A 19,004-nucleotide genomic window follows, 5' to 3' on the forward strand; every position below is an offset into this window, starting at 1 on the left:
GATCCACAGGTATGACGTGGGATCCAGTTAAGCCGTAACCAGACTCCGAGTTCAGTTCACAGACTCGGCTGCCGCTGGAGAGACACGATCTCGGGTTGATTTTAATCAAGTTCTTATTTACGTCGTTTGGATTTTGTCAGATAAACAAATTACTATTTTTTTATTCATTGACCACTCGTTTTTTTTTGTTAGAGGTGTGAAGGATCACGTTCCTAACACCATGGATATGGATACACAGCCACAAGGTCAGCAAGCAGCCGTGCCAGTGTTCCAACCCCAGGTAACCCTCCACACACTAACACAAACACACATCCTCACGACATCTATTTTTTTAATCTTAAAATTTGCTAACCTTTGGTATAGAGTTGGTTCTATATCTTTAATTTCATTGCACATAGGATAAACTCTATCCTATGTGCAATGTGCAAATTATTTGGCCACGTGATTTCAATTCATGTGGCACATCTTGTGATGAGTTTATTTTGATTAGATGGTGTTTTGTGTGTATTTAGTTTATACACTTCTACATGTTGTACTGAAGAAGTCTGAGATCTAGCTTTTCAATCTCCTAATGCCACCAACAGCACTTGTGACAAGTGCCAACCTGTTTCCACTGTGGTTCGTCAAGTATAGTTAGAAAACATGTCCTATTTTTTACCCATACAAAAGAAAAACGTACCAAAGTGTTGTCAGTAAGACCAACGCTCATCTCTATTTATTATCTTCACAAATGTAGCCCACCCAGAATATCGACTTCTTGACCTTTTTAGGAACGCAATAGTAACGATCCATTCGAATAAGAATTAGCTCGATATTCCTCACACAAACCTTAAAGGTTCCACCGAGATTTGAACTCGGATCACTGGATTCAAAGTCCAGAGTGCTAACCATTACACCATGGAACCACAGCTGTAATTTGACCACATCATTTCCTGTACCAAGTTCATGTTACAAAAACAATGCACTAAATGGCTAAAAGAGCATTAGACCATCCTCACACTCAGTTCCTAAGTAGCTTCGAGGAAGCTTGAATTCAATTACTGTAGTTTAAAAAACGAAGGAAGTTGTTTTTTTTCCTCTCATAAGGTTCCACCGAGATTTGAACTCGGATCACTGGATTCAAAGTCCAGAGTGCTAACCATTACACCATGGAACCACAGGGGGTGCTCTACACAGTTAGACCTTGGAGACCTCACACCTGAGTTCCATTTATGTCTGGTCGGGATTAGTGGTCAAGTTGCATTCAGTAGTGGACTGGTGTATGCTGCAGTTTTGACTTATTAATATGAACTGATCCAGTATGTTGGTTTTGATAAAGAACCTCCTAATACAAATACAGGCCTCATTATGGTGTATTTAAAAAAAAACAATCTTACAAGTGAGTGTGTCTGCATTAAAGCAACAATAAGAGACGCAATAGATTCTTTCCTTATAGATTCCTCTGCAAAGAACAGTGTTTAATCATTGATGTTAATATGGAGTCCATGAACACGTACGCTCCAACACCACATCCTCTTCACATTTTAAAAGTGCATCTCTGCTGCCTCTTGCCTGTGTCAATCAAGATGTGCCTAAAAAGTCCAAACATCCCTTAGACCTCTGAAGCCCGTGTGTGAGATCGACAGCGTGAATAAATGTTGAGTTGTTTCTATTGATCAGAGCTGTGGAGGATGGCAGAGTCTGGCCTCCCTACATGCCCTTCTCCGCTCAATACAGGTTTGCTCCGTACGGATCTGGTCATTGTCGGATTTTAATACCGCCTTCCAACATCAAGCTCATTGATTTTTTTTTTTTTTTTTTTTTTTCCACTAGAATGTTTTTACCTCCATAACTATTGAATAAACTTTAAACAAAGAGGATCATCCAAATGCCCCAGAGTATTTTTTAGGAGAGGGAAGCATTACTAAAAATAGGGTCTTTACTGTGTTGTTTTTCTTGTGCATGCGGGGGCACTGCAGCATTAACACTGGAATTGCCAAGGGGGTTAATTTATTCTAAGATTTGTAATTGCAAAATTAAGGATAATTGGGTTGTGCACAGAAGAAAGTCAGATAAAAGCTCTAATGATTAATTTGACTAAGGCAACACACATACCCCCCCCCCCCCCCGCCACATACAAACACAATCACCGCTGATCTCCCAGCCGCTGATTATATATATTATTGTTCAGGCCTAATGATTTTCCAACTGTGTTTTCCCATCTATTTCTAGCAGTTTACATCAGTTTTCATACGAGGCCTACTTTTCAGCTGAAGGTCTTGGAACAGTAAACTTTCTTCGGTTGCATCCCATTGATTTACTCATAACAGAGAACATTTGAATGATTTTCCATTCTGTGAATGATGGAGAGCCAGTTAGAACATGTAGATGGCAGCAGCGACCCAACGAGTGTCTTTCAACAAGTCCATCATCTGCTTCACACTTTTGAGAGGGTTCAGCTTGTTCGCCAGCATGGGGAAAAAAAAAAAACCCCAGCAGCCCTCCAAAGAGATCTGAATTAGTAATGTGATGAAGGGTTTGGTCCTGGAGGTATGATGCATATGCATTAGATATAGGAGATGAGCAGGAAAGGTGTGCATTTTTAATGGTGCATTTGCTCTTTGAGTGAATGTGAGGATTGGTGAGAAGGTCTTTCTCAGATCAGACTGTCACTGCAGAGTTTGACTGACACCGATATGTCACCGAGGCCAAGGCGTTGCAGTTGTGGAAGACATTAAGAGATGAGGAACCAAAAGCCTGGTTGGCTCAGTGCCTGACTATCTGAGGATGAATATTGCATTATTCTGTGAGGGGCTGGTTGGGGGGCGGGGGGGAAGGGGGGTTGTGACTGCTGAAGAAGGGCATTGCCACCCTTCTTACCCTTTGCAGTATTTAATGCTGCTTGTATCTCTACTTGTCTCTCATAATGACTCCCTTCCATAGTGATCTTACTAAATATATTAAAACTGTGAGGTAGTGACATTAAACTCATTTTAACGAGGGTCACATTATCATTGTTTGTCTTGAAATCGGAAGACTGAAAATTTGGGATTTCAAAACAATACCATATAAATCTGTTTTACCATGGGAAGCTTGATTATTTATGATTAATCGTGATATAATAACATCTCTAAATATGACAAATAAAATGCTGGACTATATGCAGCACAAATAGCTGTGTAAATGCTAGCACTTGAATCAATTGTGTAACGTATCTTTACATAAAGTTACGTTAATCGTCCCTTTATTTAATGACTAACAAATCAAGTCATCGAACGCAATTTGGATTTTTCATATCTTTCACATATCTCAATATATCTTTACACATACATTGATATGATGATTGATACATTGATTTTGTTCTGCTATGTGTCTTAGAATGGACCTCAGTTGTATCATCACGTAATGTGCCCTCTGCTGGACCACACAGTAACTATTTGGTGACAATACACCATTCAAGTTAATCAATGTTTCATGTTGTAACATACCACTGGAAAGGAAGATTATTTACCTTTTAACAAACAAAACATTTATTTTCTGTGCTAGTCCTTTGACCAATGCATCAACAACAAGTCAAATTCCTTCTTTCATGACAAAAAACAAAAAAAATAGCCTCTGAGTTCAGCTTCATTCCACCCGGATCCTCAGCTGTCAGAGGCTGGGTCGGCGTGGACATCGTGCCAGGATGGAAAGATGTTTTAAAATTGAATCCGGCTCAGTGTGGACGCACCCTAAAGTTCCTCCTCACTGTGCTTCTACATTCCCTTCTGTCTCTCTTCATGGGAGACAGCACTTCTCTGACGCCGCTGGCCTTTCTGTGGCAGCCGTTGGCACTGCTGGGCTGTCACATCACACCCTCTTCCCTCTGCTGCTTGTCTTCCCTCCTCTCACCCTCTTTCCTTCTCCCTGTCTACTGCATTCCCTTTTCCTCACACTGTGTGTCTCGTCAGCTGTTTGGCAAGGGTGTCATTATCGGGCAGCCAGTATCACACTTCTCATGATGAGCTGTCTGTCTGCTCTGGCTGTCTCTCGCTCTCCCTCTTCTCCTGCCCTCCCCACCTCTCTCTCTCTCTCTCTCTCTCTCTCTCTCTCTCTCTTTCAATTCCCTCTGCTGGTTACTTGCCCGTGGCAGTTGTGTGTCACCTTTATACCCGAGACATGTTGTCCCTTAAAGACCTTACCCATAATACCTTGCATAGCTGCCACTTAATTTCCATCCCCTGCAGCTTGTCCTAATGTGAGTGAAAAGAGTAGGAACACCACATGATGGCAGTAGGAAAAGTTAGGTGTGAAAAAAAATGATGTGGAAACTTCACGTCAGAAAAATCATACTTTAAAAAGTGAAATTAGTCATAAATGATGTGTTAACAAACACAGATTCACACATTGGTCTTTGTAATAAAAAATCAGGTATTTTATTCACACATTGGTCTTTGTAATAAAAACTCTATTTTAATTGTGTTTATTGCCGTTCAAGGAAATATTTTACTTTTGTGGACAGTAGTCTTTGTTGACAGCACACGGTCCAGATCAGTAATACTACAGGCCTGGGTTGGTACTTACACAGAACCTCTACAGACATCTGTCAAAAAGGTGAAGAGAAAATGGACAAAATGACTGGAGGGATCAGCCATACCTGAGACCCTGAAGACGATCAGCCACATGTAAATAATATTTTGGTTGTTATACCATTTCTGACCAGCAAGTGATTTTTTTTTATTATGCTATGCCATGGTCATAGTCGAATACATTTGCTGTGTATTTTAAGGCACTAAAAGTCAAAAACCTCACACCTGTTGCTTTCTATAGCTATATTTATGACACCGCAAACTCTCAGAGAACCTTGTAATCTGGCTCCACCCCTGTTGATGAGGGCGGGGCTTAGGTCTGACTGGGAGCTTCAGTGTGGCAGTGTCATGATTTAGACCTGAGGAGCTACATTAACCCAGCATCAAAGGGTAAAGGTTTGGTCTGTGACTGCAGACTAATCTGACCTATATTCTTTTGTTAACACCTTTGTGTCTTCAGAAGAATATTTGACTCCAATCTTAAATCAGTCCTTGGTCCATTTATGCCACACTTTACTCGTTCAACTCTATCTGAAACACAACACATACTTTTGAAAAAGTTCTAAATATATATTTTTTTCTGTATAGCTGTCTCCATTATGTTCTGAATTGATCCAGTGTCTTTGAGGGTCACTTCCTTGAGTGTCTGTGACCTACTGTGGATCTTGGGCTTTGTGTTTCATCCGGGAGCCCCTGATTGTGTGACACCCATGTGTGGCAGATGAGACGGCCTGTCACTCAGCCGCGACCCGGCCGCCCTTCGAAGGCCTGGCCAGAGGGCGAAGAGGTGCGGCAAATGGCCTGTGAAGTTTACATACACTGCCCACTGCTAAACAGATTAGCTCTAATGAAGTGTCTAATGCCGGGGCTGCTGGCTGACATAATCCTGCCTGGCAGCCCGGCCCCTTGGCTGCCAAAAAAGTCGCCCTCCCTCCAGCCCTCTGTTCAACCCTCGCGTAGCCTCTGCCGCCACCCAGGGCGACTCTGCACGAGGAGGTGCCCGCCGTTAATCATGCCGGACAGTGTGCGATCTGACATGCAAATGTAGGTCATTGCATATGTAAATGTGTGATTACGGGGCCGGCATGCCAGGACACATTAGCGAGACTGTGCTCTCAGCAGGCGGTTGTCACAGCGCTTTAGAGGTTCATGCTTACATTTGTCAAGCTACCACGCAGCCAATGAAAGCAATGCCCTCTTGTCCTCTCTCTTTTTATTTCTCTCTCTCTCTTACTCTCTCTCTCTTTTTTTCTGTCCGTCTTTCATTATTGTGCAACTTTAAAGATTGTCATCAAATGCAGTCACAAATGTGCTGCCTCACAATTTACATTGATATTGTCATCAAATGCAGTCACAAATGTGCGGCCTCACAATTTATATTGATATTTAAAAGTCGGTATTTTCCTTTTTTTTACTACTAATTTCATATAACTTATTGTAGAGTTTAATTTATTTCTACCCGTCAGTGTTCTGGTACGTCATTGACGTTCAGCTACTACCAAAACTGAACTTTGTTTTTTTGGAGGCGCGTGTCATGCTGGCTGTCAGAGCCACTCTCAGACAGCCTGGTATGATGGTGATGTCATGCTGAAAAATGCACACACCTCAGCGGTGTTAATTGGACAGGGCATCTCATTGGCTCACACCTCCTCTATTGGCTGTCACCTTCTAAGGAAAAAGAAAAAAAAAACAATGAGAGGCTCAGATCGGTTCCCCAACCATTGTTTAAAAGTCCTTTTTGGAATAATTTTGCAGCAAGACATTTCTGCTTTCTTGTGGTATTAATTAAATGAGAATCCCTGCCACTTGATTGGACTCTGGTCTGCTTAATGTTAACCCTGTCAGACTGTGAAATCAAAGTGAAAGGAGTGGGTGTGATGACACTCCTTTTTTTAATCTTCTGGTGTTTGAGAGGTTAATTTCTGACCCTCTCCCCCTTCTTTGTCTTTCTCTAATTCTCTTGCCCAGAGCTTCTCCCACAGCCACACTGGCACAAGTGCTGGTGACATGTGGCATTCTGATATCTGTCACCTTCTGTTTTTGCACACACCAACGCCCTCTACTAGTTTACCAAATAGCTGGAAAGGTCAAGCAGCCTGTGCACTGATTTATTTTCTCCCATGATAACCAAAAGGCTCATTTTTATTTTTATTTTTTGTGTGTGAATGTCGAGCTTTAGTCTGCCAAACCAATCTTTTTTTGATGGGAAAAACCCATTAGTCTGTGGCTCGGTGCCTGACTGTCAGTGACACAAGGAGGCAAATTAAGAAGCAATTTCTTTAAAACCGGGTCACAGGAGCTACAGAACAACAGCATCACACTCTGTGTTGATTATCAGCCTGTCATTTACCCTGAGAAGATGTGATATTTATTAAAAACCCGACCTCCAGTTTCTCAACTGACTGATTTAATATTTATTTTATCTTTACGGCTCTTAAAATAAATGATTTACTTGTGTTATTTATTAAGTGAAAATAATCAGATTAAAGTTCGTTGGCATTTTTCATCACGATGGGATGAATTTTTTCCTAAAAAAAATCCATATTAATAATTCCATCATGTGGATTAGTCACAAATGTCTTCATTGAAGTCTGATCCAAAACTCAGTTCTGCTACACTGCTAATCTGTCCAGGAATATTCACCTCTGTATTTCTTTGTATTTCCAGAAACCATTGCAGCCAGATATGGGTCACAATTCATTGGCCAACTTCCAGATCGAGAAGAAGATCGGCCGCGGCCAGTTCAGTGAGGTTTACAGGGCGAGGTATCTTCTAGACAACACGTCAGTGGCCCTGAAGAAGGTTCAGGTGAGTTCAAGGAAAACAAGGGATTTACAGTGTTGTCCAGGTTTAACATCATTCAGTTATGAGGCTGAACAAAGACTGGAAATATGTCTACTCACTACTGCACTTTACTTACAGTATGTAGCTTATAGCATGATGATGACATGATTTGAACAGAGGGCACCCTAAGGTCCTTAAATACAGAGTGAAAAAATACATTTAAATACATGTACTTTGAACGAATGTTAAAAACTAAATGTTTGTATTTCAGAAGCTGCTATTATATTATTGAAAGTATTTTATGATTATTTGTAATTCAAATTTTACTCCAAATAATTCTGACTCTTTTAATGGATGCGTAGCTTATTCCATTTATGACTCAGTCTGAGGCCACTCGTCTGACCTTTAGCCTACAGACTACAATTTTCACTGAGAATGAGCACGGATATTTTACGTGCACACGTAGGTAAATGAAAATATTGTCTTCTTGCTCTGTTACTCAGGTATGAAACACCTAACTATGTGGATGTTTTCCATTAATTACATTCTTTTACTCTCCTCCTTCAACATCTCTAGATTCACATCTCCATCTCAGCGTTAAAGTGAACATGTCGTAACATCCCCCTTTCTCTCCCTCCTTATCTCTCTCTGTCTCCCTCTTTCTTTTGATCTCTTGATAGATATTTGACTTGATGGATGCCAAAGCTCGGCAAGATTGCATCAAAGAGATAGATCTCCTTAAGGTAAAGAACCAGAGAGAAGGGAGACGGCGTCATGTGCCGGGCTCTGTTCTCTTAAGGTGCCTCAGCTGATACCCTCCACCACAGGAAAAGAATTGATCCGCACTAGACGGAATAGATATCTGTGATGAGTCTGTGTGTGTGTGTGTGTGAGAAGGAGAGTCTCTACAGTAGGTGTGTGTGTTTTACAGAAGCGATGCATCCCTCCAGGCTGGCAGTGACTCCCTTCGTTTCGGCAAAACTGTTGTTTTTTTTTTGTTTTGTTTTTTCATCTTTTTGAAAAATGTTAAGCTGGGCCATAGAGCATCAACGTCAGACTCCCTAATGTGATACTCCATGTTTTGGCTCCACTCCTTAGGCTGTGTTTTTACTAATTTTTTTTCCATTGAGGAGGTTTTAGTTTCATCAGAAGACGGAGTCCTGATTGGTGTCAGCTGCTCTGAAACTCTAATGAACGACTGATGACAGCTTCAATATTTCCTGTCAGAAAGATTGTACGTGTGTCTCAATGCCTTGTGTGTACTGTAGGCAGTTTGTGCACATATACTCACGAATACATATCCACCACATAAACGCACTGACACGCGCACACCCACATACACACACACACATTAGAGGCAGCTAGAAAAATAGTACCAATTAGTTTGTGCCACTCAAACACTTCACTGAAACCTCCAGGGCTCTGAGGGGCCAATCACAGACAATGATACTCAGGAGCAGACCAGATCGGCTGGAGAGATGCAATTTCAGGAGTGGATCATTGACTTCAAGCGTTTTACAGACAATATGGCCTTGGTTGGTATCTGTGACCTCTGGGAGTGGGGTGATAGAAAGGTCAAAGGTCAAGCCCGTCCTTTACATTGTCCATTCTTAGGTGTAATCTCTCTCTCTCTCTCTCTCTCTCCAAACTGGTCTTTTCACTTAGTTTTGTGCCATTGTCTGTGATGGAGAGCTGAGTGTTCCACATTCTTGTTGGGACACAAATACACACTTTACACACACACACACACACACACACACTCTGGATTTCACCTTGGTTTCTCCTTGTTGACACACACACTCAGGATTTCACCTTGGTTTCTCCTTGTTAGGACTTTGTTTGACTTCCATGAACAGGTTTTTGAAACCTGAACCCATCACCATTTCGTGTCATTGTTAGTTTTGAAAAACAATTTTACAGTTTTAAATGGCGTCATTACCCCTAATTGAACTCAATTATTTCATCTTGTTTCATTTGAGTTGAGTCATGAATATAATACATTCCGTCATTGTCATTCAGCTTGACCTTGACTGAGTCTTTGAACCCGACACCTGCAGTAACATCCATATAAATCATGTACTGCGTCACTAGGATGTGTTTTACCCCAGCAGGTAAAACCAGGTAGACAACAAACCCAGACACAGTCAGGGCCGTTCACCAGCACACCTATTTCTTTCTTTGTTTGTCTGTCTGTGTTTGTGTCTGCTCATTCACTGTTTCTCTTCTTTCCTGACACGATGATTCCAGTATAAGATTCTGACTCACTCCTCACTCAGTCCTTTGGTCTAATCCCTGGCTGCCTCCAACGTTTTGTTGCTGAAACAGCGTGCTCGCTGCCAAACGGAGGCTGATCATTCTTTAAAATCCCACAGCTGTTTATCAAAAATGGACGTCTACTGATGAGTAATTATCTGCCCCAATTAACATAGAAGACATTTTTTGCTACTCTGCTCCTCCCTATATCTGAGATTCTTATTTATTTTTATATTTTTTTTTACTTGAATTTTTTTTTTATCAGGCTAAATCTAAAGCATCATCATTTCTGAAGTCCACTGCTCTGCTCTGGGGTCCACTTTTCCAGCCTTTATTACATCACAAATAAACACATGTTCGATTAAAATAACATACACATTGTCAGTTTGATTTGTCAGGGTCAGTGTGATCCATGCTGCATATTTCAGATGACACTTTTAGGTTTATTCAAAGGCATTTGTCCACATTTCCATTGGTACTTGAATTATCATGGAGGACCTGGGCCACGGGAAGCTTCTGTCTCTGTGTCTCCCTCAGCTCCAGTTCACCAGCTGTGCACGTGAGTTATTTTATTTTGGGAGTTACACTTGACGATCACACACGTGGGCACACTGTTGTTCACAGATGGTGCAGTTTTACTTGCTGAACACAAAAAAAAAAAGAAGAGCTGCAGAGTTTTTCTGAGCATTGTTGCAGAGTGGGACTGGTAGTTCCAGTGGAGAGAAGTTCAGCTGGTTTTATTGTTGCCTCACTGGTGTTGTCCTTATTTGGTAGTATAAATACCTGGGCTTGGGTTTATAGTTTTCACTCTGCTGTCTCACTCACTGTCCCTCGCTGCGTTATTTGACCCATTTTTAATAACAATAATATAAAATGTTATCTTAATTATTATTATTTTATATGATTAATATACTTGGTTTAATTATTATTATTTTTAGTTATTTTTAATGGTGAAAATCGAGACACGAGTGCTGTTGTGAAACGGATTAATCTAGTACCTTGATGCCCCACTGTAGTTGTATAGAAAATGTTGGGGATCGAACCAGCAAACCATGATCTGTCTTTAGCTAAGACAGTAACCACTTCCACTTTGTGTCCCTGTTGTATCTTGAATAATACATGGATCAGAGACACAAGGACCCTTACCATCATTGACCACTTGATTAGGTCATACTTGGCAGAACCAGGTTCAATTCCCTTTTTTTTTTTTTTTCCCCCCCACAAGAATGTATTGCTTAATACATCACAGAATAGATTCTCCAACATCCTGGAAAGATTCCTCAGAGATCTCAGGCCGTATTAAATTAATAGCATCACGCAGTGGCCGTTGGCTGTGCATCCATCATAGGAATCCCCTGATCCACCACGTGCTGATGGTGATCTAGTGGATTGAGATCTGGTGACTGCGGCGGTCGTTTAGGTAGAACGATCTCACGGTCGTGTTCATGGAAGAAGATTGAGATGATTTAAGCTTCGTGACATGTTGACTTATGTTACTGGAAGTAGCCATTAGAGGGCAGATACACTGGGGTGTACAGAGGTCGCAATATGAGATGACGCTCGGTTGGTAGTCAACGGCTCAGGAAAGAAAGAAAATCCTATCAGCTGTAATGGAACTTTAATGTAATCTTTCCTGAGGAATTTTTTTTTTTTTTTTTACCACCTGACTCCACCCCTGGTGGTCAAGCGTCGGTCCCTCATCTCCATTTATTTTGAATGAGCCCTATTTTGAGTCAGCAGTTTTTACACATCCCAGTGTTGTTCTTCTTGGAAACACTTCACCAGCTCACCAAACGTATCACTCAGCCTTGCATGATTAAGTAATTATACACACTGGTGGGTCTCAGCCAGCATGTGTAATTATGTAATCAAGCAAGACTAGGTGAAATTTGCCAGTGAACGGTTGTTGTATTGCAGTCGGCTCCCGTCCATCATTTACATAAACATCTGCATGTGAACATATCTCTTCATTTCTCTGCATCCACCGCTCCAGGTTCCAGTTGTGAAACAGGAGTGGGTTGGGTTGTGTGGAGGAGGGGACTTGTCATCGCTCCCTGGCTGTGCTACCGTGTGGATCCATGCAGAACTGCCACTCTGAGCCAAAAATACATATGGCAAGAGAGGACAAGGATGTGGAGGGGGGAGGAGGGGCGGTGTGGATTTTATGGAGACATGAGAAGAGAGGGAAAGGGAGAGGGAGATGGAATGGAAAAGAGGTCTATGGAGGGATGCAGAGATGGAGTGGAGAGTGTAGTGTAGCGTAGTGTAGTGCACTGTGCTCTCCTCTCCCCTCTTGTCTGGATCATCCAGAGCATGAACATTTCTTTAATCATAGCAGGGAAAGCAGAGTGGAGACGAGTGCAGGATGCTGTCACATTGCTCCGTCTGCTTGCATCACGGGGCCCCATCTACTCAACATTGCCACGCCACATAGCTTCACACCTCCAGCTCTCCACGTATCAACCCCACCACACACACACACACACATACACACACGTATCTACACACACTTCACCCCCACTTCACTTCCTGCTATTCTTGCTCTTCTTTGTTCCCTCACCTTTGTTCTCTTTTCCTACCTCATCACCCTTTCCACTTCTGTCTCCCATCATTCTTTTTACTTGTCTGTGTCACTGTGTCATTTGTTTCTTTCTCGTTGATTGCGCCTCCCTCCCGTACTCCCCTCCTCCCCCTTTTCTCCTCCTGCTCTGGATGGATAGAGACTTTGTGCTTACTACAGGGAATGCTGTTCTCCCTTATTGGCCAACCAACAGGAAGAAATCTCAGACAGAGATGAACCCAGCATGCTTGTTTTTCTGACTGCCAGCCATGTACACACATCAGGGATGTGTGTGTGTGTGTGTGTGTGTAAGTAAGTAAGTTTGTGCGTCTGTGTGTGTCTCACACACATGGGTTGTTGTCATAACAAACCGAGGGATTGTTGTGGCGTGTCACCAAGCTTTGTCACACTTCAGGACAAAAGCGTCTCATTAGGTCCATGTACCAAAAATGGATTCTACTGTTGTGTTTTAATTGGTGGTGAAAGTAGAGTTGATTATTCCACGCTTCGACACCAGCCTCTGTTTATCGGCTGCTGTGTGTTTTGATACATTTGGTGTCATGTGTTTGTAAGATTCCCGGTCCACAGCGTCAACAGTTTTGACGCTGGTAGACATTATGACCAAGGACAGTTGTTATGTGACTAGTGTCACCACCTTGTGTTGTGTTTATGGTTTTACTGCTCCGTGACATATCTGTTGATGGTTTTTCATTTTTCTCTCTCTCTCTCTCTCTCTATCACAGCAATTGAACCACCCCAATGTGATAAAGTACCACGCATCGTTTATCGAGGACAATGAGCTTAACATAGTCCTGGAGTTAGCGGACGCCGGGGACCTCTCACGTATGATCAAGGTGAGGTGTTCGATCCCAGCCCTGACTTCTTACGTCACAGTCTTTTCTCTCCAGCTGAAGAAAAATGAAATTATTGGTCTACTTAATTTCAGGTGATCTAAAAAAATTATCATTTTTGAAAAATATTCAGTGTCATCCTTATTAAAGTGTATTAGCTGCACACACACCAGCTTCATGATAATGGACCTAGTAAGAAAAAAAAAAGTATTTAAATTCCTAGAATGCTGTCATTGATGTAGATAAGACTGGTTGACTTGAAAACAGTTTAAATACTTAACACATACATTTTTCTCTTAAAAAGAAAAGTATTTTCTGAATATTTGCTGAGCTAATCTTGCAACCTAGCACAAGCTCAAAGAAACCATGCTGATCCAGCAGCAACAATAACTATTGACACTCAGATGTCCTTGCTGTGTCAAAAAAACCCATCCACATATCGTTTAGATTTGTAAGTGTTATGTTGCTGTGTCAAAAAAACCCATCCACATGTAGTTTAGATTTGTAAGTGTTATATTCCGAAAATAGAAAAAGATAAGAAAGAAAGAAACTGAAATGAATCTTTTTCTGAACATTTAGAATGTTAAAAAATCAAAATCTCTCCAATCCATCTTTTGTGTTGTGTTGCAATGTATTTTTAAGTAATGTGGGACATCTAGACTCTGTGGAACGTTTGGTCCCCCGGAGGACAATAATACCAGGTGATCCAACTTTTATATCTCACAGTTGGCGTCAGGAAGAAATATGGAAACCACAGAGTGCTGATGTGGCCTTTTATAACTGGTGAAATGGTGGCGGGGGGTCTGTGGTTTGTGGCTCCTACAAGCTTTTGAGTACCTGGACACTGAGTCAGTCTGAATCATCCACTGCCCAATAAAACCAAAACCAGCCAATATCAGGCCCCCTGCAATTTCCGTTACTCCTAATCGGTGACATGTGTCTCCACTGTGAGAGGGAAGTCGTAAAAAAACAAACTGTGATTAATTGTCCTCGAGCTCTAGCATGTGTTCTGTCTGGGGGACGTGAAAGAAATGCTGAGTAAAGTTTGTCAGATCTATACTGAAGCGGAAAAATTTCAAACATTTTATTGAAAATCTTTAGTGGTCACCAATCAGGAAAAGTAGCAGAAAAGTAATTTAAGGTATGCACCGTTTCTGCTAGGAACTTATGGAGGTGCTTCAAGAATAAACGGTTTAAATTTGCAGTTATACGTCGGTAAAATTTGGTCTAATTTTACAGAACACTTGTTGTAATTCAACTCTGCTGAAGTGAGTTTTGTTTTGGAAACAGCACCAAGCTGATGTTAAGCCTCGCTCATCGATAAAAACCTGACATTGCATGACATCGTGTGACCAGATCCTGTCACAGTTCATCCATTTTGTTTGCCACTTACCGTACATCAACAGGGAGGGGAGAAGCTGGGCATCGCTGTGTCCAAAGAGAAGCCGACTTCAACAGAGATAGCCTGTGAGTTCAGCGTTTGAACAGTATGTGGCGCTAAACCTATGGTCCAGCGTTTGAACAGTATGTGGCGCTAAAAGTATGAGGGGTTATATTAACCTCAGAGGTTTATGATACTGTAACTGGGTGCTGCCCAGTGGGTACTGACACCAGGATGTTTATTATTCAGGCTACACCTCAGTGGGAAACAAGAGACTTAAGTAGGAAATGTCCTTGTCTCCTCATCATATAGGCGTCTCACTCGCAAAGACTTAAAGTTAGGATATTTTGTCAAAGGAGAAGGAGTAGAAAGACACGCTGTTGTTCAACAGTGGCTCAGGCTCACTTTGTAATTTTTTCCCTGAGTTGGTCCAAATCCCAAGTTTTTTTTTTTTTAATACAAAAACCTCCCCGTATAGCAAATTAGTGCTGTGCATGTAAAAAGCCCGGTCTTCTCCCATGCATAAATGATGCTGTGGCGTTGTATCGGCACAGCTCGACAAGCTGTTTGCAGTCATACTCAGCAGCTTCACATCAGAATAGCTCAACACAGCAAATTAGGAGAGGCGAGGATTAGTGATACAGGAGAGTGAACATGGCAGGCTGAACACACACACACACACACACACACACACATGCACAAGTCCGATAAAGACACACTCGCTTACACATTCTGTATTCATCCTGTATATACAGTATGTCACTCCATACTGTTTAAGGGGAAGTGTGTGTACACACACACACACCAGTGTGGAATCATGCACAAATTTCAAAGATGTATTTTAAATAATGTAACATGGCAGTTTGGAGAGGTAAAATAACAAACCACAGAGCCTCACTGCTGTCTCAGCTCAGCTACTGAGGATGTTGGGAGCAATTAAACTGTGTCCTCTTCTCCTATGGGTACTGACACACACACACACACACACACACACACTCACAGGTTTGTGCTGCCTTTTCTGTTCGACTCTGTGCTGATGAGAATGTATTTGGACAGAATAACCACAAACTTAACTCTTTGCCTAAACTTTACCCAAGACCGGTTCATGTGCAGAGTTCATTCATTTATTTTCTTTTTGCTTAATTCTTTGCGGGGGGGGGGGGGCGAAGCAGGTGTTTGGAGCCAATCCCAGCAGTCATTGTGTAATAGCATAGTACACCCTGGAGACCTTGCTATCCCAGTGTAGGGCCGAGTTCAAAATTCACTGTCCTATTCCGTTGTCTTTGTCTTCTTCTTTTGGTTTTCCTCTAAATGGGATTGTACAAAAAACAGCATAGAATCTTCATAAAAGTGTTTCCTGAGGTTATAAAAATAATGAGGCTCAGCCTTATTTTACATCAACTACTTCACAAACTGAGGTTCTTTCCTGACCGTGGAGGCACTTCCGTTGTTGTTCCAGGTTTCACTCTTGGTTCATCTGTTACATTCAAACTGTTTAGGTGAATTATTTTTGAACAGCTGAACCTGGAGTACACAAAAACCTTGGCTCTTTTTACATATGTATGTAAAATAACATTAGAGGAAGCTATGATTAGGAACAAATGAACAAAAGTCAATGAATCTGACTTTGTAAACAGATTACAAAGTTGTAAATTATTCATTTTAAATTTTAAGGAGCAGCATTGTATAAAAACATATTTTAAGATTTATAATATTTAAAAAAAAAAGTATTTACATACATCTAAAAGCCGTAGTAGGCGGGCGATAGTTGGACCAAGGACCTTACGTTTGGCATCCTTAATTTAAACCGTTTGTCTTCTGCGTTGTCGTAAATAATTTCTTTTCCCATCACGACGGTCTAGAGGTGTTTACTAAGCTTAGCCTCAGGTCCTCGGTAGCCAGTTGATGTAAACAGACTACGGCAGTTTTCCATATGTATAACAGACCGACCCAGCCATGCATGATTTTAGCATTTTTTATTCTTTTTGATATTCCCTCTTCTTCTTCTTCTTCTTCTTCTTGCTCCGTTCCTTCTTCGTTCTCCGTCACTCTCTCGCTCTCTGACCATCTCAGAATTCAAATTAAATCAAATAGTCCTTGATTTGCATGCGCTTACGGAATATTGCATGTGCAGTGTTTGCTGTAAAAGCCATAGAGAAGAGAGTGGGGGTGGTGGTGGTGTTGGTGGGATGTCTAGTGCTCCCCCATTGACATCAAACAGTCCTCTGATATGGAAATGGGAGGGCAAGGGAAGAATGCCTCCTCACTGATGCTTTGTTTCCATGTAGGCCAAGGTCTATCCCTCCATCCCTCCATCCCTCCATCTATCTCTACATCTGTCCCTCGCTTTCATGCTCACTTTTCTCCGTCTTATTTTCTGAATTTCTCACCATTATCTCCTGCCTTCCATCTCCACTCTGCCCTATATCTTTTCCATCCTGTTATTAGACCTTAAACAGGTATTACCATTACTGATCTTAGTGAAAGCTAAATGCTAATTATCTGGATGCGTAGCCATGTTTCATGTATTAAAATGTGTGCAAAGATGCAGTTTGACATAGGCAGGGCAGCATATGTGGACCAATCACTGGTAAGAGTTTTGTATTGAAATGATATGCTTTTAGAAAATAGTGGATTATCTCCATTATAAAAACATATCTTCTAACATCTACAAGCTGCGTGGACAGATTTAAATGAGAAATAAAGGACAATGCTTAAGAAAAACTGAGATGCAAAAATCTAAAAAGAAAAACAAATTCCTACTTGCAGTACTGTTCACAAACTAGAATCCTCCCTCCTCTGGACTGGGCACCAACAAACACAGCTGACAAACCCCGGTCCATGAGTTGAGTTCACTGCTGCAACATAAATGTTGTGGATAAATATAATCCTCTAACTCAGTAGATGTCAAACTTTTTTTCATGCTGGGTATCACCTCAGAAAAAAAAACCCCACCAGCATGACTAACATGAAAATACTGCAGCACAGACTTACTCTCTTCAACTCATAGCATAGTATAAGAAGTACTAAAAATATTTCTTCCATCTAAATAAATTGTTAGCCTATGTATCAGGGAAAGCATATGAAAATAAATAACATCAAATCATCTGCTTAGTGCCACCAGGTGGTCATGTTCCATACTTTGAGAACCACTGCTGTAACACACAGGTCACAAACACCAGGTGAGCTGAATATAACGAAGAGCTCCTCTGTCCTATAGAGCTGTACACCTCCCTCAGCATAACATACTATGGACCAGGAATCACCAACTATAGCTGTCGGAATGCCAGAGAATTTGAGGGCCGGACACTCAATATCATAAAATGATATAAAAGTCATAAAGATTATTATTTGATGTTTGTTTTGGAATCCAGTCGTGGCCCGGATTGGACGTTTTTCAGCCGGTTGGATCTGGTTCTGTGACGACCAGTTGATGATCACTGCTATAGATGTTATACTAATGAAACCAAACGTGTCATCCTAGGATGTAGACTGTGGCCTCAGTGACTGGTTCCTCGCTGCACATATCTCTAAATCAATGTTATTGACGACACACCAACGTGTCATTGACGTCCATGCAGCTCGTGTGAGCCAGAAAGATTTTCTGTGATTTGTGCTTTTTCTGTCTAATTGATCAAAAAGGTCAGTTGAAATAAAAAAAAAAAATCATAAAACTGAAGCATTTTTTTTCATCAACAGTTGTTGATTTAAAGCAAAACTGAGGATTATGTGAATGTCATTACTGTGCGACTGAGGAGTCGTACTGACCCTCCGAGCTGAGCTGTGTGCCAGATGGGAGACTTTTGGAAGGTACCACAAATTTCTGCTTCCTGTTCTCAGGAATGCATGTGCTTTTCATTGTCGATCATAGAGAAAATGAGATGGTGCTCGGTTAGACATAGGCGGCCGACGTAGAGGAGCGGGGTCTGTGTTGCATTAGGAGTGGAGTCACAGGGCTGAGGACGCAGGCCAACGATGGATGCTGCCTAAACGCACACAGACAGGAGACTCTGCTACCATCTTTAAATTTGTTCTTTTTTTTTTTTTAAATGTGCAACACAAACCCTTTCCATCTCTGTTAAACTAATTTATATGTTTGTGCTCTCAGGGTCATGTGGGGTGTGTGTGTGTGTTGTGTATTCATGTGTGTGTTTTCTGCATTGACTTCACAGCACTTTAAGAAGCAAAGAAGGCTCATCCCTGAGAGAACAGTGTGGAAGTATTTTGTCCAGCTCTGCAGTGCCCTCGAACACATGCACTCCCGGAGAGATGTGGGGTGTGTGTGTGTGTTGAACACACACACACACTCAACCCTAACTGTATTGTTGTTGTTTTTTTTATGAACAGAATAAATAGATTTTGGATTATCTATTATTATTATATGTTAGATGGAGGGAAGTGACAAATGCAGCAAATCTTTGTCATAGAAACAAAATTGTGTAAAATTAAAATTGAGTTTTTCTAAACAAATAAATTAACCAATGCAAATTATAATACCAAAAAATGTAAAGATACAACAAAAGATACAATAAAAAGTTCTTATATAAAGATACAACAAAAATATTTTTTAATATACAATAAACAGTTCAACATATGGTTCTGGTCAAAACTCCTGTGCATTGGATATG

General features: G+C 41.2%; 1 protein-coding gene and 2 non-coding genes across 3 annotated transcripts in view; 1 reads left to right on the forward strand and 2 right to left on the reverse strand.

Annotated features, from left to right (window-relative positions):
• Nucleotides 1-19,004, forward strand: part of nek7 (NIMA-related kinase 7) — a 61,396-nt gene that overhangs the window by 20,163 nt on the left and 22,229 nt on the right. The window contains exons 2-6 of the mRNA XM_025064481.1: nt 193-280; nt 7,215-7,355; nt 8,012-8,074; nt 12,888-12,998; nt 18,549-18,645. Of these exons, the coding sequence (XP_024920249.1) occupies nt 221-280; nt 7,215-7,355; nt 8,012-8,074; nt 12,888-12,998; nt 18,549-18,645 (472 nt within the window). The 5' untranslated portion in view covers nt 193-220. The remainder of the gene's footprint in view (nt 1-192; nt 281-7,214; nt 7,356-8,011; nt 8,075-12,887; nt 12,999-18,548; nt 18,646-19,004) is intronic.
• On the reverse strand, nt 834-905 carry trnaq-uug (transfer RNA glutamine (anticodon UUG)). Its single transcript has one exon. It is a non-coding gene; the product is annotated as a tRNA-Gln (tRNA).
• Nucleotides 1,085-1,156, reverse strand: trnaq-uug (transfer RNA glutamine (anticodon UUG)). Its single transcript has one exon. It is a non-coding gene; the product is annotated as a tRNA-Gln (tRNA).

Source organism: Cynoglossus semilaevis, chromosome 2, assembly GCF_000523025.1.
Source record: "Cynoglossus semilaevis isolate Cse_v1.0 chromosome 2, Cse_v1.0, whole genome shotgun sequence".
Taxonomy (NCBI): domain Eukaryota; kingdom Metazoa; phylum Chordata; class Actinopteri; order Pleuronectiformes; family Cynoglossidae; genus Cynoglossus; species Cynoglossus semilaevis.